This window comes from Quercus suber, unplaced genomic scaffold (assembly GCF_002906115.3).
Source record: "Quercus suber isolate HL8 unplaced genomic scaffold, Cork oak 2.0 scaffold_31, whole genome shotgun sequence".
NCBI classification, from domain to species: domain Eukaryota; kingdom Viridiplantae; phylum Streptophyta; class Magnoliopsida; order Fagales; family Fagaceae; genus Quercus; species Quercus suber.
The window spans coordinates 941362-965820 of NW_027069496.1; the positions used below are offsets into that span (position 1 = coordinate 941362).

General features: G+C 33.3%; 2 protein-coding genes across 2 annotated transcripts; one reads left to right on the forward strand and one right to left on the reverse strand.

Annotated features, from left to right (window-relative positions):
• Positions 1-3253: 3253 nt before the first annotated feature.
• LOC112031440 (receptor protein kinase TMK1) lies at positions 3254-7817 on the reverse strand. The gene is made up of 2 exons (XM_024064130.2): positions 4799-7817; positions 3254-4046 (listed from the first exon to the last, which is right to left on the reverse strand). Exons 1-2 carry the CDS (start codon positions 7182-7184, stop codon positions 3544-3546), a joined length of 2889 nt encoding a protein of 962 aa, XP_023919898.1. The 5' UTR covers positions 7185-7817; the 3' UTR covers positions 3254-3543.
• Positions 7818-20613: 12796 nt separating this feature from the next.
• LOC136061475 (ubiquitin-activating enzyme E1 1-like) lies at positions 20614-24459 on the forward strand. The gene is made up of 4 exons (XM_065770441.1): positions 20614-21239; positions 21472-22340; positions 22435-22867; positions 23715-24459. Exons 1-4 carry the CDS (start codon positions 20736-20738, stop codon positions 24309-24311), a joined length of 2403 nt encoding a protein of 800 aa, XP_065626513.1. The 5' UTR covers positions 20614-20735; the 3' UTR covers positions 24312-24459.

The window sequence follows — 24459 nt, forward strand, 5'->3', positions numbered from 1 at the left end:
CCAAAGGAACATAAAGACATTAAAATTTGGAAAAAAGTTATTATTGTTTCCCCCTTGATTTCTTAATGTCTATGTTTACTGTAAATAAAAGAGGAAAAAAGAAAAAGAAAAAAAGAAAAGCTAAAAAGCGAAATGGATCAAATGATGGATGTAGGGTCGATGAAAAAATAGCAAATCATTTTTTTTTTGTTAAGAGAGGACCTACTGAAATGACTGAGTCTGCAAGGTGTGGATTACTGGTGGAGCCTCTGAATTGCTCCTACGTCATTCAGGAAGAAAGAAAAACAATGACAACTAATTACCGGTGTGCTCTTGATAATTAACGGCTTTAATAAAGTGATGTGGACATAATTTCTTCAGCATTCATACATCACCTATAAGTTTGAAATGTCCTTTGACTGGCAAACATGAAAAAAATATCTTCTTTAGTTAGCTACTTTGAGATCATGGATAAAAACTATTCGCAAAATTTCATTGTTTTAATTGTTTTTTTTTTTTTAAGGCAGTTGGACCTTTTTAAAATTTAAGGTTGAATTTGAAAAAACACAAAATTATTATTTGATTTTATTACCTAAACTTTTAATAAATGATACCCGCTTGGAGTAAGGAGTGTAACAACTTGCCGCCCAAAAAAAAAAAAACATGGTGTTGAGTCCGTCGACAGACTCGACACCAATTTTTATAATCCAATTTTTATTGTATTGTGCATATAGTACATGATATATAGCATAACTCAAGTGATAATTTTTATTCTATATGTACGAATGGGTATTGTAGTCGTGGATTGAAAATTCTATGTTATTTTTGTTTCATAAAAGAGTTTAAAATTGAAAGGAAAATTATAAGAATATCCACTTTGTTCCCAATAACAGAATTAGGGAACCCTTTGTGATTATTTTCTTAAATCTATATTCCTACTACTAAGAAGCTGTAGCTCAATATCACCATCCTAGTATCCTCCTCCTCCTATTAAAATGAGCACACTGGAGACGTGGGAAAAGACGCGCTTACCCATCACAACGTGACCGGCTATTGATTTGACTTACTTTTTTTAAAAAAAAAAAAAAAATACAAAAGTGCTTAGGGTAAAAAAATCTAAGTCAAACGCACCTTTAAGGAAGGAAAGAGACTAATATAAAAAGGGTCTTATTATAGTTAAATTACAAAGTTCTTGACTGGTTAGAGTCTAATTAAGTATGTAAACGAGTTTATCAAAAAAGAAGAAAAGTACGTAAAAGGGTTCAAGTTATTTTAACCAATAAATTTATTTGAATAATCTATGGGTGATTAAATCTCACCTACATAAAATATAAATCAATTAATATCTTAACATGATGGTAATAAATTGCATCGGTATATTTCATTAATCTTTCATTTTAGGGAATGTTATTGTATAGTTTACATTTATTTTTCATTTTAGGAAATTTTTTATGAGAGTTCGAAAAAACTATAAAAAAAAATTATTCACTTGTTCTTAAATTTTTTTTATGTAATATATACTCTAAGGTTATTCGTTAGTAAAACTCATTTAAAAATCAATCATACTTGTTTGAAGAAGCTTATTTTTATGTTAGGCTTAAAAGATAAGTTAGGACCCAAAAAAAATCTAGGGTAAAAAAATAATCTTTACAAAGTTGTACAAATAAACTAAATAAGCTGAAATAATTTTATTTAATAAAAAAATAAATGGGAAAAAAAAACCATAAATTAGAAGTAAAAAAAATAAAATATGCTGGTCCACGTCATGATAGTAGAAAAATTCAATTTTCAAAATGAAAAAAAAAAAAAAAAGGATGTAACTTGTGAGTTGTGAGTCATCTTGATGCAAGCTTTTAAAATTCTTCATGGGACAATTTCAATTTCATAAAATAGGACAGAAGAACCGATCCAATCACCTGGTCCCAAACCAAACAAATTTTGCTAGAATTTCAAATAGGAAACTAGTACTGTATGAGAGTGACTGGTGACTACGTGTCAACCATCAATCAAATAAAAACAAAACATTACACAAAAACACGAAATTCACGTCGGTCACGTAATCAGTTCGTGTTTGGTTTGTCGGAAAAGTTGTGTGTGTGTGTGCGTGTTGAACTATTTAATAATAATGCAACTGAAAATGACTTGCACGTTCCTAAAAAGGACCCACGAATGCACATAAAAACATAGATGAATTCGATTAATGATTGTCATTATTCAACAGTGTTTTCCTCTGCAATGGGACCAGTGATTTTGATGTAGTACATCAGTGTGTTGGTGAGCTTTTTCACCAATAGACAACAATTATTAGCTCCAAACATTTTCTTCGAGATTCAAAATGTTACCCGGCTAATAAACGTTCACATCATAAAAATAATATCAATGTCTAGGAAAATAATAGTAGTAAGGATAAGACTAGCTAGCAGATTCTCTTTTTATCATCAAGACAGGTGTTTGAAAAAACAAAAAACAAAGGTTGGCCAAAATCCAAATTAGATGGATCATACTTTGGATGAATTGTCATTTTCTTTCCTGAAGTGTTGTAAGTTTTATCCTTAATCTTTAATGTTTATGCTAAGGGTCCTCTCTATGTTGACCTAAAATTACTAAAAAAATGTAGCTCACACCAAAAAAAGTAGTATTTAGTAAGGTTTTATTGCTTTTCACCATGACTTTGAGTGGTTCATAACATCAACTCCTCTCTCTCTCTCTCTCTCACTTTGGGTGCATGTATCTGGGCTAATCTGACTCTATTTATTAATATTGCCTATTCATCCATGGTACTCATTAACCAAAATACTGACCAGCTTGTCCAAATTAATAACCTGAAGGGTACTAGTCAGTGTATGAAATTCTCCACTATCCCAAACAATTCTTTAAATGTTACTTGCCAGAAAGAGAGGAGTAGCTATTGACCAGATTTCAGTCAATCAATATATTGGAAACCAAATGTTACTTGCCAGCATTATTTATAATGGTAAGAAATATAAAGCTATAAGGGACAATCCAAAATTTATGTAATTAAGATATGAAATTTGTTTCAGCAACCCCCATCATAGCTTTGTCCTCAACCACACAAACTGGTGTCTGAGACATTGTGTAGTTTCTGAGGATCAAAAATCAATTTCCATGCATCCAAAGGACAATGTCAATCTCATTTAGAGCATGTGCTCATCTGAGGGCATTTGAATTCAAATGAGAATTCCAGATGCCTTGATGAGATGTGCAGTATATATCACAAAGAGTGAATTTCATCTTGCCAAAAAGAATGCTAGCATTTTTATGCAACTCACAGATGAAGATCTTTTAAGTGGAAAACAAAATATAATTGTCAAACATTCCCAATCACCATTCCTCTCTATCTACACCAACATTAACAAGTAAAATCTCACAGTTGAAACTCAAAGCCTACACATGAGATCTCAAGCATTGGAAATCTCCAACTTTATCCACCATAAATCCAACAATGGCATTAAAACATATTGACATCGAATTCCCAAACAGAAAGAACACAACATGATATCTACACCTATCAAAAGAACATGTTTAGGAAACGAAGTACCTCTTTTACCGACCATCAGCAGAAGTGAAAGACTCTGCAAATCCGGCAGGCCTGGCTGGGATACTATCCTTGCTGTCTTCTAAAGCCATATAACTTAAGTCCTTTCCTTCCTGCCAACCCTTCACCATCTGGTTAAGGGGAAGGCTGTAATCAATGCCGGAATATTCCTCATTGTCATCATCAAATGGTTTCCATTTTTCCACAAGTGGGGCCAATACATTCACTGCATGCCCCATATCTGGCCGTTGACCGGGCTCTCTGGCAGTGCAGTGGCCAGCTAGATCAGCAATTGTGGAGATGCTATCCAATGTTTCTTCATTTATGTCAAGGGCTGGGTCAATCGCAGCCATCAGTTTTTCTTGATCTGATTTTATGTGCCAGAACCATGCGGCTAGGTACTGGGTCTCCTCAGGCCTGTCCTCATCAAGTGCCATCAATCCAGTCAATAGCTCCATTAGTACAACCCCAAAACTGAAGACATCAGCTTTGGTTGTGATTTTTCCAGTCACTGGATTAATCAAGACATAAACGTTGGATTTAGTAGGACATTTGCACGCACTAATTTCAGACGATAAACAAAGAAATTGCATGAACATTCCAGCATATTCAAGAAATAAGTAACCATGCATCCGTGCATATTAATCATCTAACCAGCTTGACTAATTAGTTAGGTGACTTCTGGTTCAAGTGATGCTGTTTACTTATTGAATAAATTGAAGGAGCTATAATTTGTTCATCAAGATTTGATTTCTGGTTTGAGCATCAGATTTTTGTCCTGCTCAAAGTTGAAATGAAAACCTGACATTTTAAAATCCATGCTTGAAACTTACACAACATGCAATTAAGTTTAGTAAATAATCAGAATTGAAACTAATAGTTAGAATGGTTTGAAAGCAATATGAAATATGGAAATAACTTCAACATTCCACATTATACATTTGAAGCATATATCAGATACTCTTATATTATGATTTAAATCCAAAGTGATTTCTACAAGCATTTTGCTTATTACTGCCTTAAAATTCAATGCAATAAAGCCTTTTGATCCTACAAGGAGAGTTCAACTAGTAAAATCTTTGAGCTATTGAGTTTGAATTAGAAATTTGTTATATAGTTTTAAGAGAGGTAAAATAGTTTCTATAGAGTATATACCACTTATTGCTTCAGGTATTGAACAATAAACAAAGAAAAATGGTTGGTACCTCCTACTCATATCGATGTTCAATGTAACAGATCGGAAAGCAATAAGTTAGAATATACCTGCATATTCTGGTGCTAGGTATCCAAAAGTCCCGGCGAGCCTGGTTTCCACAGATTTTGCCCCATCAGGAGCAAGCTTCACCAATCCAAAATCTGAAACTTTTGCTCTAAAATCATCCCCAAGTAAGATATTTGAAGATTTAAGATCTCTGTGTATGAAACTTTGGTGAGCCAGAGAATGGAGATACTCCATCCCCCTAGCAACGTCCAAGGCAATATTTAGCCTCCTCTTCCAAGAGAGAGGCTCCATTTTGAAGCTCTTCCAGTGGAATAGATGCTTACTGAGAGCCCCTTGAGGCATATACTCATAAACAAGAATTCTCTCATTGCCTTCAATAGAATAACCCAAAAGAGATACCAAATGGCGGTGCCTGACCTTTGAAAGTACTGCAATTTCAGACTGGAATTCATCCAACGCTTTGTTGGTAATTATACCAGCCTCCATTCTTTTCACTGCTATTTTTGTTCCATCATCCAATTCTCCCTTATACACTACCCCAAAGCCACCACGGCCAAGTTCATTCTCAGAAGAGAAATTCTTTGTCACATTTCGAAGAACTTGAACTGATATGATCAGATTTCCAGATTCAATGACATGAGACTCACCCATTCCACTGCTGTTTCTGCTTCCAGAACCACTCCCTGTAATTGCAGAAGTGCTCCCATTGGTGTTATTGGTGACAACAATCTTGACTGTGTTATCTAAATCAGATGGATCTCTTGGGTGAATTACAACTGAACTAGGAGCCTGGGGGTTGTCTTTCCTCTTCTTACAAAAATAGACAGATAGAGGTACGGCCAGAAAAGCAACAACTGCAACACTTGCAACAGGGGCCACAACCGAAACCAAAATGGACCTCTTAGAACTATTTGGTTTTTTTGTTACATTTGAAGTGCCATTGCCATTAGAACCAGAGGGGTTGTTTGATGGGGATTGTGAACCACCAGATGATGGGGTGTTTCCTGACGGTGGAGATTGATCACCATTTAATAGCAGATTCCCAACAAGGTTAAGTTTCACAGTGCTATTGAATGATGGCAATGGAGGGGAAATATTGTTCCCACTCAAATCCAAAGACGTCAAATATTTCAAGCTAGTCCAGTTCCCTGGAATTGGACCACTCAAATTATTATTCTGAAGTCTGATTTGAATAAGAGAACCTAACCTTGCAACCGCCGGACTCAAGGTGCCACTGAGAGTAAAATTAGGCATATTTATGTTATTAACCTCAGTGCCAGAACTACAACTCAGCCCTAACCAAGGCCCTCCACAAGGGTCATTACCAGTCCATGAAGAAACAAGCCTTGAAGGGTAATTCAACCCACCAAGGAACTCAATAAGTGCCACAACTGCCGGGGCACAAGGAAGCCCCTGAGTTGTTTGACAAAACATATTAGAAGCAAAAGCCACAGTTTTAGCTTTGAATTTCGGAATAGGCCCCATTAGCATGTTATTGCTTAAATCCAAAGTATCCAATGCAAGATTAGCTAAGCTATCAGGAATTAAGCCAACAAGTTTGTTACCATTCAAATTGAGATCCTTGAGAAGAGTTAAATCCCCAATGCTCTCTGGAATTGTCCCTGTGAACTGGTTCCCATGAAGCCAAAGACTATTGAGCGGGCTCATTGTAGTCACCACATCAATTGGACCTGTCAATCCACCACCACCTTGCTGATTGTTCAACCAAAACATCTGCAAGCTCATGTGATTGTTAAAACTTGCTGGGATTTCACCAGATAAATTATTGAATGAAAGTTTCAAGTTTGATAAGGATGATAAATTCCCAAGAAAACTTGGCAAAGTACCCACCAAATTGCATTTCATACAAGAAAGATTTCTCAACTGTGCTGCGTCCCCTAACTGAGTAGGGAACATCCAACCAGTACTGGCATTCAAATTGATATAATCCAATGCCAAGACTTCCAAACTTGAGAGCCCATTAAAGAAATCAGCAGGAATGGTGTCAAACTGATTGTAGTCCAAGTATGCATATTGCAGATGTGTTAAGCCACTAAAAGATGGTAAAGCACCAGTGAATAGGTTCTTTTGAAAGCCAACATTTTGGAGCATAGAGAGCTGGTTCAGATTCTGGGGTAGAGGGCCACTCAAGCCATAACCTTGGACCTGAATCTGGGTCACCCTGTTACCTGAACAGAACACAGTGTTATTCCATTTTGTGGTTGAGCCACATGGGTCTGCATCGTTTGCTGGCCAATTGAGAAGCTCTGGGTTCTTCAACCCTTTCTTGAACTGGTTCAGAATAGCAAGGTCATTGGGGTCAGTGGCACTGTAAGCCACTGCTAGGAGTGAAAGAAAAAGTGGTAACTGTAACAAAAATACAAGCTTGTTTGGTTCCATGGTAGGAGATCTGTGATGGTGCACCATGCTTCATCACACAACATTGAGTGCCCAAAACACACAACAAACTCCAACAAATGAACTTCCTTTAACCATTAATGGCGGTTTTCCAAGAAACCCATCAGAAAAATCTTGCAAGAAGTAGTAAAAAGTTCAAAGGAAAACACAGAATTGAGTTGAGAGTGCTAAAAAAAGGAACTTCCTTCTCAGCATTAATGGCGGTTTCCCAAGAAACCCATCTGAAAAATCTTGCAAGAAATAGTGAAAGATCAAAGGAAAAGCACAGAATTGTGTTGAGAACACTAAAAAAGGAGCACCCTTTTCAGCATTAATGGCAGCTTTCCAAGATAGGTATCAGAAAATCTTGGATGAAAAAAACACAGGATTGAGAATTCAGGATAGTTGGAAAGTCATTGAAGAGTGGTGAGAGAACTCAAAGATCAAATCTTTGAAAGGAAAAAAAAGTAAAAAATTCAAGCTTGATGACCAAGCTTTAGAAGAGCAATATATGGATCTTTGATGAGAAATTTTCAATGTGTCTCAGACTCTGACAATAAAAATGTACAAACATTTCAGAATGGGGAATTAATGAATGGGCAAAAGGAGAAATTTCAGTGCATTGGTCCGTAGTGTACATCTTTTTGGGAAAAGAGTAATAATTTACGTTTCGTTTGTATAGTAAATACTATTTTTATTTAATTTTTGATTGAATGTAGTAATTGCTATTTACTATTTACTTCTTTTATAAGAAAAAAAGCTATTGACTATTTACTATCTCTCATGAAGATTTTGCCATTTTTGAAAGTGGATTGCCACCCACCACACTTGGCTTTGGCTATAAAAGGGCATTTTTGTCTTCTAGATTGGAAGGGAAATTGTGTTTTAGTGAGTCTGGTTTCTGGTGACAGGTGAGTCATGGTATCATACCAATTACTTATTTTGTTTTATTTAGTTTTTCTTATTAAAAAATTAGAAATATTTTTTGTTGTTGAAAATGTTAGTTTAATGATTTTTATACTTCAAAAAAAAAAAAAAGATTTTTATGCAAAATCGAATGGATTGATCCATATGGCAGTCTCTAGATTTCCGTGACCTGGATTTTTGTCTGATAGAAGCTGCCATTCGTAGAAATCGGACTAAAAAATATAAATACATAATAAATTTTTATTTATTTACATGTATTTTGTATGAACTTAAAAAAATCATATTAGCTGTGACCTTTGAATTTTGAAGTTAAATAACAATGTCTGGAATATTATAAATTTTACTATATAAATAAAATTATATTTTAATTTTTAAATGAAAAAAATTATTATAAATATATTTTATGGTATGATTTAGAATCAATCACATAATTTTTATAAAATTTATGAATATTGTAAACTTTGTAATAATAAAATTAATAGTATCTTAACCATTTTCAAAAATTGAATCTTTGATTGAAAGTGGATCACCAAAATCAAAGTTGACTTTAATGGCCGGCCAAACTCTTGGATACATGTATCAAAAAAAAAAAAAACTCTTGGATACAAATCACTATTTTGTGAAAGTATCCGTTCACATTAGGAAAAACCATAATGCAAGGTGAAAACTGAAAAGGGAGGCATATTTATTTGGCAAAAATATAGTGAGGCATATTTATTAAATAATTTCCTATTTAGAGAACAATTATAAAAAAAAGTATAGGCCAAATAATAAATTACACTCTAATTTTGTTTTTCCATTATTGTAATTCCTAATCTATTAATTTCAATAGTATAACTTTCATCTTCAATATACTTCTTGCACACGCTTTTAATAGAAAAATGTTGTACTTGTAGTGTCTCAAAACAACGTAATTTTGGTATTTTTGAATTTCTAAAATGGCGTCATTTTATGATATAATTTTTTTTTAGAATACTAAATATTTTTAACACGTATATAGAGGGAGGAGAATGTCTATTTTATGACACCTAGTAACACAATGTGATGAAATTTATAAATAAAATGACTACATTAAGTAAAAGTAAAATAATGAGACTGAAATGAATAAATTAAAAATTACATGATAGAAAGAGAATTGAATTTTGCATCAAATTAGATAGTGAAAGTTGTTACTTAGCCAAAAGTATGCCACATTTGTCCATTAATGATAAGCAGAATGTAGGTCATCCTGCAGCAACCACTATTAAATAGATCAAAAGTAAGAATAACTAGCTGCTGTCAAGTTTGTCCTGCCTAAATTGGTGTCTCTAAAAACAAATTTTTTTATTATTTTCTGGTAATAATCAAATAACATTTAGAGCATTAATTTTAAGAGCTAATAAGAAGCAAGGTTGTCCACATGGCCTCATTGGCAGCAAATGGTATGTCCTGGTCATCCTTTTGTAGTGACTGGTGAGACAGATATTGGGGCTGATTAATCTCATTTTTCTTTTTTTTTCTTTTTGATTTAAAATTTAAAAATAATCAATTTAAAAAAAAAAAAAAAAAACTCCACCAAATTATCACTCATCCTCTTCCTCTTGGAGTTCAAATGACTCTTTAGTCTTTACTGTCTTAAGGAAAAGAAGAAAATGTAAGGCTTGAGTATAGGAAAATAAAAAAAGCTAAAGAAGAAAATGTAAAGCTTGAGAATAGGAAAATAAAAAAGCAACTTACTTTCTAAGGACATACATTAACACAATCCAAATACATACTATAAAAAACAGTATTAGTGTATTACAAACAAATTTACACTATTCTCCACATTTTCCCCCTTATTAAAGGCAATAACCATAAACTGCAAAAGTAAAAAAGTACAAAATCTTTATTGACGCAATGAATTCTCTTCAAGATTTGACTTACCTTAAGTATATTTTTTAATTGAAATTTTCTTTTATTTTAATGAAAAATTGCTACATTATCCACTAATTAAAGAAAATATGGTGATTAAAATTCACCACCACTTGCCATTGTATATTTAAAATAAAAAAACATGATCAGTTAAAAAAGTAATGGAAGTAAGTCAAACTCTTTTTGGCTTCTCCTAATTTAACGTGCATGATAGCATTCATAGCAGTGGAGTTAAAAATTTAGTTATTTGGCACTACAAAAATTACTTTATCTATTTTACTTACACACATGCTACAGCAGTGGATCTATTTTAGCTTTTAACACAATAAAATAATATAAATATCACAATAAAATAAGATATCTATTACAATAAAATAATATATCCAATACACACAACTATCACAACCACACACACAACTAGGCAAGGAATAAATGTGCACTGTAGCAATGAAGCTAAAAAAAAAAAAGTTTTAGCTCTACTGTTATATGGTTATTTTTGTGTTTTGGTGAAGCTAAAATAGCTATATAGTTTTTCAGCTCCATTGTTATAAGTGCTCACATATGTCTTAGAGTGCTAGCAATAGTGAAGCTAAATAGCTATATTGCTATTTTAGTTTCACCAAAATACAAAAATTGCTCTACAATAATGAAGGCATAGCTAAAAATTTTAGCTTCAGAGCTACAGTATGAAGTTATTTTTGGCTGCATACTGTAGCTTGAAACTACAAAAAAAAAAAAAAAATACATTAAATGAACTCACATATATATATATATATATATATATGACAGTATTCAAACAAATTTACACCCTTCTCCGTGTTCATAAAAAAAAATTTACACCCTTCTCCGCATTTTTTTCCCTTAAAAGGCAATAACCAAAAACTGCAAAAGTAAAAAGAGTAAAAAAAAAAAATTATTGACACAATGAATTCTCCTAATTTAATGTGCATGGTATGTACTACATATCATACCGACTATATATGCTACAAGCAAAAGCAAGTACAAACAAGCTAGATAGGGATACTCATGTCGTATGACCAAAATCCAAAAAGAATAAAATTATATATATATAGATTTTGAGTTTGCTTTTCGTTTTGTTAGGCTTAAAAGGCAGGACTAAACTAATTACTATTTGCTTTTCTTTTTTTTTCTGAGAAAAATATTGTTTGCTTAATTTAAACCTAAAATCTCACCGAAATATGTCTTAATACTTTCTCTCAGTCTCATACAACGTGGGTTGTCACCGGCCTTTGATTTAAACGTACCTAGTCATTGAAAAAGAAAAATATATATAATTAAATAATAATAAACAGGTCTTCTATTTTGACATCCTTGTTGATAACAATGAATGTGAACTATCAATCACGTTTGCACATTTTGTCAATTTCTTTTTTTTGAGTGTACGACTTTTTACTCAATCAACTGTATATTCATTTGCTTTCTCTATAAAATAATCAAAGTTTAAGATTAAAAAAAAAAAAAAATTCAATCATATGCCTTTATCAAGCTTGAGAGTTGAGTTGGGAACCCATATCTATCACATGCCTTCAATGAGTCTCAATTCTATTTTGCTTTTTGATAAATTTGAAGCATATGATTCTCAATTTAATTTATGTTAATACTTAATTGACTATTTTATAAGGCTCCGTTTAAGAGTTCATAAGAGAATGAAATGAAATGATCATAAGAGAATGAAAATAAATGGAATAGAATGAAATGTATTTAAGTAAGAGAAATGAATGGAAAAAAATGGAATGGAATGGAATTAAGTAACCTTAATTGGATATTTTAAAGTAAAGGAATGGAAATTAATGAAAATGAATGAAATGTAAGTAATCTTGTTTTGGAGCAACATGGAGGGAATGGAATCATTTTATAACAATATTATTATTAGACCCCTATTTTAAAATAAATAGTTAAATATATAAGGGTATTTTGAGAGTTTTAGTAAAAAAATTATTAAATTTAATTTCATTATCTCCTATTCCTCCCAATTTTGGGGAGGAATGAAAATTTGAGATTTTAAGGGAATAAAGATGAATGAGTGTTCCCTCCTACCCATTTCATTCCATTCTCTCCCACTTGAACTCCCAAACAAGGGAATGTGTTTTCCATTCCCTCAATTAAAACTCCCAAACAAGAGAAGAGAAGAGAAGAATATTCTAAAATTATTTTTTTTATTCCTTTCCATTCCATTTTATTCTTTCCTCCCAAACGAGGCCTAAAAGTTTTGATACTACATTTATCTATATTATCCATAAAAGGATTTCTGTCTTTGAACTGAACTTTTATGTGGTTCAGAAATACTCATAAACCTTACGTTTAATAGAAAAAAAACTTGAGAGCAACTCGGTAAAAATACATCTCCAACTCTACTTAAAATACTTACAAAATAAGATATTTTCCTACTAATCCATGTTTTTAAAACAAACTTATTTAAAATTTTTTATGGAAAATTATGACCTTAGACAAAAAAAAAAAAAAGAAAAAAAAAAGAAAAAAAGAAAATATGAAAAGTTGTCAAAAATTAATTACACTTTTTTTTTTTTATAAAAATATTTTATAAGCTAATATTTTTAGGGATTCATTAAACTTTCTATATATATATACATAGCATTTTTAATGATAAAATAAGATAATTGAAAAGAAGAAAATAATGAATGATGAGAGTCCCTCAGTGGCAGCATTGTAAATAGAGGGACGTGCCCTCAAGTACTGCGAAAATTACGCACGAAGAGCACTATTCAAATCTTTACGTGTCCGGCATACATGAAATTACGCAAATGACCTCGGCGCTTGTGAGGCCGTGATTTAATGCTAGATTTGCTGTTACACACCTGCACTGTCAAGCATGCTTGTCGCTTTATGCAGCTCAATGCTTTTTATGCATATCACATAAAGAGCATGTGAAGGATGAGTGGATCACGATTAACCATTATGGTGCTTTTTAAAAAAAAAAAAGTATATATAAAATAAATAGATGATGTTCAAAAATGGGCTTTAAATAATTCTTTAAAAAATTGGATCCAAATAATATTATGATTATGTTAGGATTAAGATATTTTTAGGAATATAATTTTAGGATATGGTTCGATTAAGATATGTTTAAGACTATAATATGTTTGAATTAAGATATTTTTAGGATTTTTATGATTGTTTTAGTGTGGAACGTGGAATTGTTAAAATTATACTGCTCATGGTTAGATGAGTGAATTAAATTTTATTATTAACATTTAAATAAGAGAAAAGTTAATAGATATTTTAAAAGCACTAGTTTAAGAAATATTTTTAGAAAATTTTATGCAGGTGTTTTGATACATTTGGTAGCCTAAGACGAAAATTGAAATTGAGGTATTTTATATATTTAAATATTACTTTAAAAAAATTAAAAATTATTTAAACTCTATTAAAAATTATTACTAATTAACATAAACCATGGCAATATTTTTTTTTAGAAAGTCTATAGATACAAAAAATTTGACAAAACTTTTCACTTATATTGATGTGGTAGAATGATAGTGGTAAGTAAAAAAGTGACGTTGGTGGTGGACCTAGGTGAGAACTAATTAAAGTTTGTCAGCTCAACTATTGTGAAAAATGTTTTGAATTTTTTTTGTGTATTGCACTTTTTTTTAGAAGTGTTACATTTACAATATTTTTTACAACAAATCTTAAATGTTAAGTTATTATGGGTTTTGATTTGAACTCATTACTGAAAATATTTTTTTACCATCAATAACAACTGCTACTTAGGATTTGTTGTGAAAAATGTTGTGAACGTAGCAGTTTTATCTTTTTTTTTTTTGTTTTTCATTTGATAAAAAAATATTATTTTATTTATTGAGTAATATTTGGGCTTAATTAAATTAAAAATTTGGGAATTTTTTATACTTGGGGCCTTAGGCGATTGCATCAATGGCTTATACTATTAAGTTGACACTATTTTTATAGGGAAAAAAAGTAACATAGTTTTTGGACTTTTTTTATTTATTTATCTTTTCCATAAAAGTTGTATACAAAATTTTTAAAAATGGTCTATTAATAAATTTCCTAAGGATATCCATTAATGAGACACTTTAAATAAATATCAAAATGATATTAGTTTATTATTTTTTCTTTAAAAAAAAAAATTTAGAATTGTAGCTAAATTTTATTTAAATACTAAAAACTTGACAAAATGCAACTCAATCAATTTGTCATAGATAGACATTATTTTAAGCCCTAAAGAATTTGATGATCATTGATTGTATTTGTTAATTGTTGGTAAATATTTGGAGTTTTAGTTTAGTTAATAATTTGGTTGGGAATTTTTAGTTTTTAGGAAGTAATTTAGAAATTTATGGGGGAGATTGTGCAACATTGAGAAGTATTTTATTATTATTTTATTAGGTTTGACTTACATCCAGTACTTTTTAACTATAATCTATTTTTGTTTAATGAGAAATTGCCACATTGCTCACTAATTAAATAGAAGGTGGAGATTAAAACTTACTACCATTTGCTATTGTGTTTTTAAAATAAAAGGACATCTCCAGTTAAAAAAGTACTAGAGATAAGCATAACCCTATTTTATTTTATAGAGTTTTAACATTTGGCTTTTGATTCTAATGAATGTGCTTTTTATGATCAGACTAAGACATCAATAAGTTTTTGGTGTAGGTGAGAAGTCAAATCATGAGATTTAATAATGGATAATCTCTAAACTTTCAACTAGGAAGATTTGATTCGATTATCGTATGATTTTGGTTAGTCTATTCAAATAAAATTGCACATTAATAATTATTATTAGAATGGGAATAATCAACCCACGGGCCACCGGCCACGACGTTTCCTTTATAGTGACTAGTGAGCAGAGCTATGGCGCATGCAACAACGTAGTCTTTGACCTGTTTCGAATTGACTGAACACCAGGAGTATGACAATACGAGAATATCAAAATATTGGTTATGATAATCTCAAAAATAAAGTGGCTACCTAAAACTGTGAAAGGTTAGTTCCATAGCCTTCATTTAAGTAGCTCAACGTTTAGTATTTGACTAAATTATATTACAACTCATACATTAGTTTACCTTATTAGGTAAAGGTTTGGTGTGAGTTTCAAACTTTCAATTAGGTCAAGTATCGATCTTGTCGTTAAATAAGTAACCTCAATTAGATTCTCGTTTATACCAAAAATTAAACACTATGGTTAACCTAGCAACAAAGTACTTGCAAGATATAAGAATGAAAACTTTAATGACATGACCTGAGTTCTTTGATGCTTAAGTTAGCAACCTTACTAGGAAAAACTCTCTTTTTAATATATAGATTGCTCAAAGTTCATTGTGGTGGATAAAGCATGAATTTCGGTTGTGGCTATCATGGCGTGATTATTGGTGTCTAGCCCTTTACTTAAGTGAAAGTAAGCCATGGATTCAAATTCTCGAGCTTTCCTTTTTGAAGTGCAACTCGTGGATAATGGTTGTATTTCAAGATAGTACCATGAGCTTCATGCACAAGCTCATCCCATTGGGCCCCAATTACCATTTTTATGCATACCATTATGCTCTAGTGATAGCTCATAGCTGAATATTTTTGCAACTTGATTCTTTTTCTTTTTTTTTGGGGGAAAAAACAAGGAAGCTAGAAAAAATCTCTTCTTATTTTCTAATAATAGTATTGGTTTGACATCTCAGCCAGTCCAAGACTAAATAAATAAAGGAGAAAAGGACCACATTCCAATGGGTCGAGTACTTATTAGCAGTCTCAGGAAAAAGAACAACAGGTGGTCATTAGTGTTTTCACTGATGTGTTTCCTGACCTCCCACCAGTGGCAAATAATATTTAGGTGTTCATTGTTGGAAGCTGTAACACAATTCTACCGTTTCATATATGGTAGAGTTATTAGGTTTTTTGTATGAGTAGGCCCAAGAGGATACAAAGAGAACAGAGAGAACAGAAGCTTTACGTGGTTGGACCTAATAACATAGGCTATATCCATAGAGAGAGAGCTCTGACAGCTACATGTTTACTCTATAATCTCAATTCATATCGTTACAATGAACCATAAGTAAGGTTTATATAAGAAGAGAAAGTTAGGGTTAGACATAATTGGATTACAATAAAATTAGGCCCCTTGGGCTTACTTATATAAACGGAATACTTCTAACAATAAAACAAATAAAAATTTTATTTAAAAGGAGAAAAAGTTTATTAGCTCCAAAACTTTTGGAGCTAATTAAAGATGTTTATTTTAGGAGAAAAAGTTTTTTAGCTCAAAACTATTTTGGAATCATTTTTCTCCAACTCATTTAGAAACCATGTGTGCGCTTTTTTTTTTTTTCCTTAAAAAAAAAGTATATGATTTTTTTAATGAGTCATATAGTTTGTTTAAATAATGCACATAGATAGTTTTATAACTCGCACCTAGTTTAAAACTAGATAGCTCCAAACTAGTTTAAAGCTCAACTTTGTTCTTATTTTAGAGACTGCTTGCTCGATCAATATTCAATAATTTTAAGTCTAAACTCTAAAGTGCAATGGTAAACGGTTGGCTACAAACTTAATTGAAACGAATTAAAGCATTTTAACATTTTTAAAGGGTTGGCTCTACGCATTAAAATAAACACGTAAAGTGAACTATCTTAAGCCTAAAGACAATTTTATAAAATTTAAAGATATGCATAGCCCTCAAGGTTGATGTTTTAGATGCTGAAAAATGCTTGCTCAATATATAAATAAATGCTGGAAACTGCTTAATGTCTTGACCAGATTGTGATGCAAAAATTAATTATTCTGTCTTTGCTCTTTATTAACTCGAAGGATTCCTCCCAAATGGACCCAGATTTATGATGTTAAATGCCCAACTTCAGAAGAAGAAGAAGAAGAAGATTAAGATTGTACATGTGAACTCACGTGACAGCTACTTTGCTCTACAAAATCATATAGAATTGAATGTGTCATAAATTTGATTTGAAAAATGCTTTTTAACTTTAAGGTTTTTATTAATTACAAACTAACTTAGCCATTTGTTTGGTCGGAGAATTCAAAAGGATTTTTCTTTCCCTCAAGGTCAGGACAATGTGTTAGGTTGCATTTTCATATGTCATGCATGATGCGTTTTCCACCAAATGTAACTTTTGCCATAAACATAAGCACGTTGTTTCAGGTGACTGGTGCTTAAATGAATTAGCAGTAAAAATGTGAAGGAATAATAGAGGAAAGGAAAAGGTAAGACGTGGTATTTTCTTGCTAAAGAAAATGGAAAATTTTGTAATTAATAAAAAGAAGAAGACGCAAAGGAAGAGAGGAGACAATGAGACATAGATCATTTAAATCAACATCTAGCGAGAATACAACGATTTGTCGAAGACATTGGGTTCGAATCAAGGGAATCAAGGAAAACAATTGTACCTGAGAAGAAAGAAATCGTCGAAAATTTTACTAACGACTAATATTGATGGAAGTATTTAAAATTTTCATTTTATCTGGTGTGAAGTTTCTTTACTTGTCATTTTATTGAGTTGTGAAAGTACAAAGTCCTCTAAATTAGGAAAATTCCAAACCCAATTAAATTAAGATTCATAAAATTTGGGAAACAATTGTAAAGATTTATTTGTTTTTAATTGAATAATCCATAAATAGAAAGAAAGATCATCTCTATGTTGTTTGTCTGGCAGTTCAAGCAAAAGCAAGATCGCAAATTTATATAGGTAATGCAAAACTCAGCAAAATCCTAATGCATGAAAGATGTCTTTGAATGGTCTTCATAAGTAACAAAACTATTGTCAGATGTGACTGAGTGTTTGAAATTGACATAGTAGTACAAATATAATAAATGAAATGAAAGCTGTATGGATATTAAAGAATAGTTAAAGGTCTTGGTCACCTTTTCTTGATTGGTAATATATATGCTTACATAACAATAATAAAGTTTCTTCGTCTGTAGAGAAATTCAAGGCACACACCAAGTTCACAGCACATACACAGTTATCAAATATCTGATCCATGTGATTTAAGACTAGAAACCAAGTTTTGTTATGGTCAAATCCCTATTTCTAGGAGTGTTCCCCTTGGCTTTAATACTCCAAAAGCAACCATCAAAATCATATTTTGTACAATATAGATAAATGGGTATTCATAGGAAGATTTTTTAGAATTTTCTAAATTGCACTATATGTATCTTTGAAAAACTGACATCTGAAAAGATTATAAGGGTGTCTTGTTAAACACAAATTTGCCCCAAATTTTCATGGAAAAAAAAAAAAATGCAATTATTCCTTTTTATTCCAAATGAATCCATGAATTTTCTATTAAATTATTCCAATATTTTATTCCTAGAACAATGGTTGGGCATCTATCAACTTCAATGTTGGAAGGAGATTTTTTTTTTTTGAACATATACCTGTATGGATTGGACCTATTGCACCAATATACCAACAAAGGTGGGATCCATGTCTATATTCTCATTTCTCATCATCTTTTTTTATTTTTGATAATCATATTTTGGGATTAAATTATTCTCACCCAATGATTCTATATATTTGGTGATGCCTTGACGGTGCAAAGTTGGCTTTTGATTGAGTCATAAAGCACAGACAAATTGGGGTCCCATATCTTATGCTAAGTTTTTTGTTTGTAGTGTTTAGACTGTTAGAGGGAACTTGGGTCCAAAGAGTCAAAAAGTTTGAGACCCCCCATTCTTTTCTATTATACTCTTTCATTTATTAAAAAGTTTTTAGTGTCCTGTTACCCCCAAAAAAAAGAAAAAAGAAAAAAAAGAAGTTTGTAGTGTCCTATAAAAAATGAAAAAGAAAAATTTATAGTGAAAGGTAGTGGTCCAATTTTAATTGCTTCATCTGCAGATATGATTTATGTGATTTGATGAATACAACACCTTTTCCTTTTCCTTTTTATTTTTAGAAAAGATGAATACAACATCTAAAGCTCAACTTAACAAAAGTATTGGTGGGTTGGTGAATTACCCTTTGTTTTATCCGTCAATTTCTATATCAGTCGTTTTCGACTTTTTGTTGTCCTAATAAATCCTAATTGTGGCTAAAAGAAATTGTAAAAAATTGGAGAAAAAGAGAGTATAGAAAGTGAAGCACTGCCTTTTGAAGAGAAGAGTTTCCAATTTCTGAGAAATTATTCAATATTCCAATTAGGCCATACACAAGATCTGTTTAATATAAGTAAATCAGTATGAGTTTTAATAACTTTAAAGACCCGTTGAAATTAGACATTCATATATCTAAATTTTCCTTAACTAGGTTCATAGCGTATTTCTCTTAATATTGTTCCATCCTCAGAGAGGTTGGACCTAAGTGATGGCAAGTGCCCTCTGTTCAATTGACTTATTGTGGGTACCTAAAAGCCACATTTCCTAGATCCTGCAGAAGCGAGAACATTGAGCGCTGGATTCAAATTCTTTTATTGTTCCATCCTCGGGTTGGTACCTCTAAAAAATTAAAGCCATTCCTTACAGAATTATATGTGCATGTAGATGGATGGATGGTAGAAAGAGAGTTCAGCCAACATTGATAGGAATTAACCATTTTTTGACATATCCATCTTTCAGTCTTTGTTGTTTCATTTTTCAATATGTATTATTTGTAACATAAGTCAACATACAGTGTCTTGAAAATAAGGTCAATGAATTCAAAGAGGATTATAAACAAATAGAGTCGGTGACTTAATAGGCACTACTAAACTTGACCCAGCCCTGGTGAGAAAAATAACTTCTCTTGAACATCTCTTTCTAGTTATGAGATGCAAACAGCAAGAGTGGGAGAGTTCAAACCAATTACACAGACATCATATATATGAAACTACTACCACTAAGCTGCAAGTGGTAATGGCTTCAACAACAACAACAACAACAACAAAGCTTTAGTCGCAAATTTTTAGGGTTGGTTATGGATCCTCAACAAATTAGTTAGGGTTGGGCACATGGATAAATAGATTTAAAATTCTCCAATAAATAACTTTCATTGAATAAATGTTTAGAATACATGAACCATAGGCCAAACAATTGACTAGAACTGGTCAGATATTTCCTTGGTCATTGTCCAAGGTGATGTCTAGTCTGGTTAAAACTATAAGTTCAATGATTCTTGGAGTCAGTTACGTTGGAAATGACAGACCACAGTCAAAGAGGGGTAAATGTGGACATGTCTAGTAGTGTTTCAGCTCTTTCTAGATATTTATATCAGCCAGATAAACGTTCTAGCTTGTAAAATTTGCTTGTTATCTGTAGCATCTGAGATTATTCTTTCATCAGGTTAGTGCTACTTGTAATAGTTGCGTTAGTGTGTTTGCTTATGAGTATGTGAAATGAATTTATGTTTGTTCTTTAACTCCTAGATGGACGTAGTAGCTGCATTTTTTTTTTCAACATGATTTCCACAAAAAGTAATTCGAATCTTAAGAGAGATGTATGTGCTTTGATTCTGACAAATACTATGCCTGTCTTTGGCATTTGAATTTCTACAGGTGGTAGTTTTTACAGATATTAGCTTGGAGAAAGCAATTGAGTTTGATGATTACTGCCGTAATCATCAACCTCCAATTTCCTTTATAAAATCTGAAGTACGAGGCCTTTTTGGTAGTGTGTTTTGTGACTTTGGCCCTGATTTTACGGTATTTGATGTGGATGGTGAGGATCCACATACAGGCATAATTGCGTGTATTAGCAATGACAACCCCGCTCTTGTATCCTGCGTTGATGATGAGAGGCTTGAGTTTCAGGATGGTGACCTGGTTGTGTTCTCTGAAGTCAATGGAATGACAGAACTAAACGATGGAAAGCCAAGGAAGGTTAAGAATGCAAGACCCTACTCATTTGCCATTGAGGAGGACACCACACAGTATGCTGCATATGTGAAAGGTGGCATTGTCACACAGGTGAAGCAACCTAAGGTGTTAAACTTTAAGCCGTTGCAAGAAGCACTAAGGGATCCTGGTGATTTCCTTCTAAGTGACTTCTCCAAGTTTGATCGTCCACCCCTCCTACACCTGGCATTTCAAGCGCTTGATAAATTTATATTGGAGTTTGGACGCTTTCCTGTTGCTGGATCAGAGGATGATGCTCAGAAGTTCATTTCTCTGGTTATTGGCATCAATGATACCTTATCAGATGGGAGGCTTGAGGCAATTGACCAAAACCTTCTTCGTCATTTTGCATCTGGTGCTAGGGCTGTGCTGAATCCCATGGCTGCAATGTTTGGTGGTATTGTTGGACAGGAAGTTGTGAAGGCTTGCTCTGGGAAGTTTCATCCTCTTTTCCAGGTCAGTCACATTAGTTGGGGATTGGTTCTGAGTGGATCTAGAAACTTGATAGATTGATAATTTGGTCTAGTTGAAGCTTAGCTTTGTCTAGACTATGGATTGGGGTGCTCAACTGATTGAGTGAACTCCAGTGTTTTTTCTGCTGTCTTGAGTTTCCCATCAACTCAAATATTATGAAATTTTATCCAATGTTGTTGAAGTTCTGATATTTTATGTTTCTTTTTTGGCACAGTTTTTCTACTTCGACTCAGTTGAGTCCCTTCCCACGGAACCCTTGCATCCTAGTGATCTGAAACCCTTAAACAGTCGTTATGATGCACAAATTTCAGTGTTTGGATCCAAACTCCAGAAGAACCTTGAGGATGCAAAAGTATTTATTGTGGGATCTGGTGCACTGGGGTGTGAGTTCTTGAAGAATTTAGCGCTGATGGGGGTTTCTTGTAATAAACAAGGGAAATTAACAATTACAGATGATGATGTTATTGAGAAAAGTAACCTCAGCAGGCAGTTTCTCTTCCGGGACTGGAACATTGGGCAGGCTAAGTCAACAGTCGCTGCTTCAGCTGCTGGTTTGATAAACCCTCGCCTCAACATTGAAGCACTGCAGAACCGCGCAGCCCCTGAGACAGAGAATGTATTTGATGACACATTCTGGGAAAACCTGAATGTTGTAATCAATGCTCTGGACAATGTGAATGCTAGGCTTTACATTGATCAGAGATGCTTATATTTCCAGAAGCCATTATTGGAATCAGGGACCCTAGGTACCAAGTGCAACACTCAGATGGTTATTCCTCACCTTACCGAAAATTATGGTGCCTCTCGAGATCCACCTGAAAAGCAAGCACCCATGTGCACAGTTCATTCATTCCCTCACAATATTGACCACTGCTTGACATGGGCTCGATCTGAGTTTGAGGGTTTGCTTGAGAAGACACCAGCTGAAGTGAATGCTTATCTAATCAACCCAAATGAGTACACATCTGCAATGAAGAATGCTGGCGATGCTCAGGCCAGGGACAACTTGGAACGTGTTCTTGAATGCCTTGACAAGGAGAAATGCGAAGCATTCCAAGATTGCATAGAATGGGCTCGTCTGAAGTACTTATTTTATTTAATAATTACATTTATTTAGTTTACAATATAGGATCACATCTTTAACTCAGTGTCTAATGGCTTGTATTAATGGAACCAGGTTCGAAGATTACTTTGCCAACCGTGTGAAGCAGTTAACATACACTTTTCCTGAGGATGCTACAACCAGTAATGGGACACCATTCTGGTCTGCTCCCAAGCGCTTCCCTCGCCCACTGCAGTTCTCAGTTGATGATCTCAGTCACCTCTATTTTATTATGGCAGCATCAGTACTACGTGCAGAGACATTTGGCATCCCAATTCCTGATTGGGTTAAGTCCCCTAGCAAGATGGCTGATGCTGTTAACAAAGTGATAGTCCCTGATTTCCAGCCCAGGAAAGGTGTTAAAATTGAGACTGATGAAAAAGCTAACACCCTTTCTGCTTCATCAATTGATGATGCTGCTGTTATTGATGAGTTGATCATGAAGTTAGAAGAATGCCAGAATCAGTTGCCCCAAGGTTTCAAGATGAATCCAATTCAGTTTGAGAAGGTTAGTCTCCTGTTTTCTCTTCTTATTCTCTCATCTGTATTCTTGCCCTTTTCCCTCCTGGAGGAGTTTAGAATGCTGATTTGTAGTAAATCGTTTTGGACTTTACTATCATGTGTTACAATTCTTATATATATATATATATATATAGAGTCATTTGTTACCGTTAGCTCTAAATAATTGACTTTTATATTGTGGCTTTTTCACCTTCTTCTGGAAGTTCATTTTTATGGTGGGTTGGGTCATTTGTTTGGTTATGGATGAAAAGAGGTAGCTTTTACCTTTCAAATCTTCACAAAGTTAGGTCAAGGTCTTTTGAGTGTTCTCTAAAATTGTATCCATGAGTGGCCTATGAGAAGATTGTGCACCAAGCAAGGTGCTAGTTCACATGATGATAGGGACCTTTTACCAAACCATTTCTAAAGATCTCCAAAATCAGGAAATGGACTTCTTTTACATTCTTCAACATTGTTCATAAATAGGTTGCTATGTTTAGACTTGCTCATCCCACACTAGTGTTGCTTCTGAAATCGTACGACATTGACACCATGGTTATTCTTATAGAATTCACTCCATACATGAGACAATCTCATTTCAGTTTGTGTTTCATTTGGAATTTCAAATACAGAATTCTGTTAATTGGTGTTAAGTTAGATTCTATGTTAGAATCATGCATGTACCATTTTTATTTTTATTTTTATAACTATTGGCCTGAAGGGGAGGGAGAAGTTTTTAGTGCACTTAACATATTTTCTAGATGGCCGACCTTGACTAGTCTGTTAAGGATCCATAGCCGATCCCAAATTTTTGGGACTAAGACTTTTTTCTAACATATTTTCTTTATGCCCAGGATGATGACACAAACTATCATATGGACCTAATAGCTGGACTTGCAAACATGAGGGCAAGGAATTATGGTATCCCTGAAGTTGATAAGCTTAAGGCCAAGTTCATTGCAGGGAGGATCATCCCGGCAATTGCAACCGCCACTGCCATGGCAACAGGTCTTGTCTGCTTGGAGCTGTACAAGGTTATAGATGGAGGGCATAAATTAGAGGATTACCGAAACACCTTTGCGAACCTAGCACTCCCTCTTTTCTCAATAGCTGAGCCAGTTCCTCCTAAATTGATTAAGCACAAAGACTTGAGCTGGACTGTGTGGGACAGATGGATTTTGAAGGACAATCCAACATTGAGGGAGCTTCTTCAATGGCTGAAAGACAAGGACTTGAATGCTTACAGCATCTCTTATGGGAGTTGCCTACTTTATAATAGCATCTTCCCAAAGCATCGAGAGCGCATGGATAAGAAGTTAGTGGATTTGGCTAGGGAAGTGGCCAAGGCAGATCTACCTCCATATCGACGTCACCTTGATGTGGTAGTGGCTTGTGAGGATGACGATGACAATGATATCGATATCCCTCAGGTTTCTGTTTACTTCAGGTAGGCATTTTTACAGTCAAAAAAAGAAAAGAAAAGAAAAGAGAATGCTGTCTTAGGATGGGACCCTATCTTAATTAGAACTCCAGTTTAACGCATGGAATGTATGTTATAGTAACTCCTTTTCTGCATATATACCAATGGTGTTAAGTATC

Bases quoted from the DNA above. Each gene is read 5' to 3' on its own strand.
- LOC112031440 (XM_024064130.2), bottom strand. From the start codon at position 7,184: ATGGTGCACCATCACAGATCTCCTACCATGGAACCAAACAAGCTTGTA. The intron at 4,047-4,798 runs GTATATTCTAAC...TGATTAATCCAG, and splicing joins CCTAGCACCAGAATATGCAG to TGACTGGAAAAATCACAACC.
- LOC136061475 (XM_065770441.1), top strand. From the start codon at position 20,736: ATGACAGAACTAAACGATGGAAAGCCAAGGAAGGTTAAGAATGCAAGA. The intron at 21,240-21,471 runs GTCAGTCACATT...TTTTTGGCACAG, and splicing joins AGTTTCATCCTCTTTTCCAG to TTTTTCTACTTCGACTCAGT. The intron at 22,341-22,434 runs GTACTTATTTTA...TAATGGAACCAG, and splicing joins ATAGAATGGGCTCGTCTGAA to GTTCGAAGATTACTTTGCCA.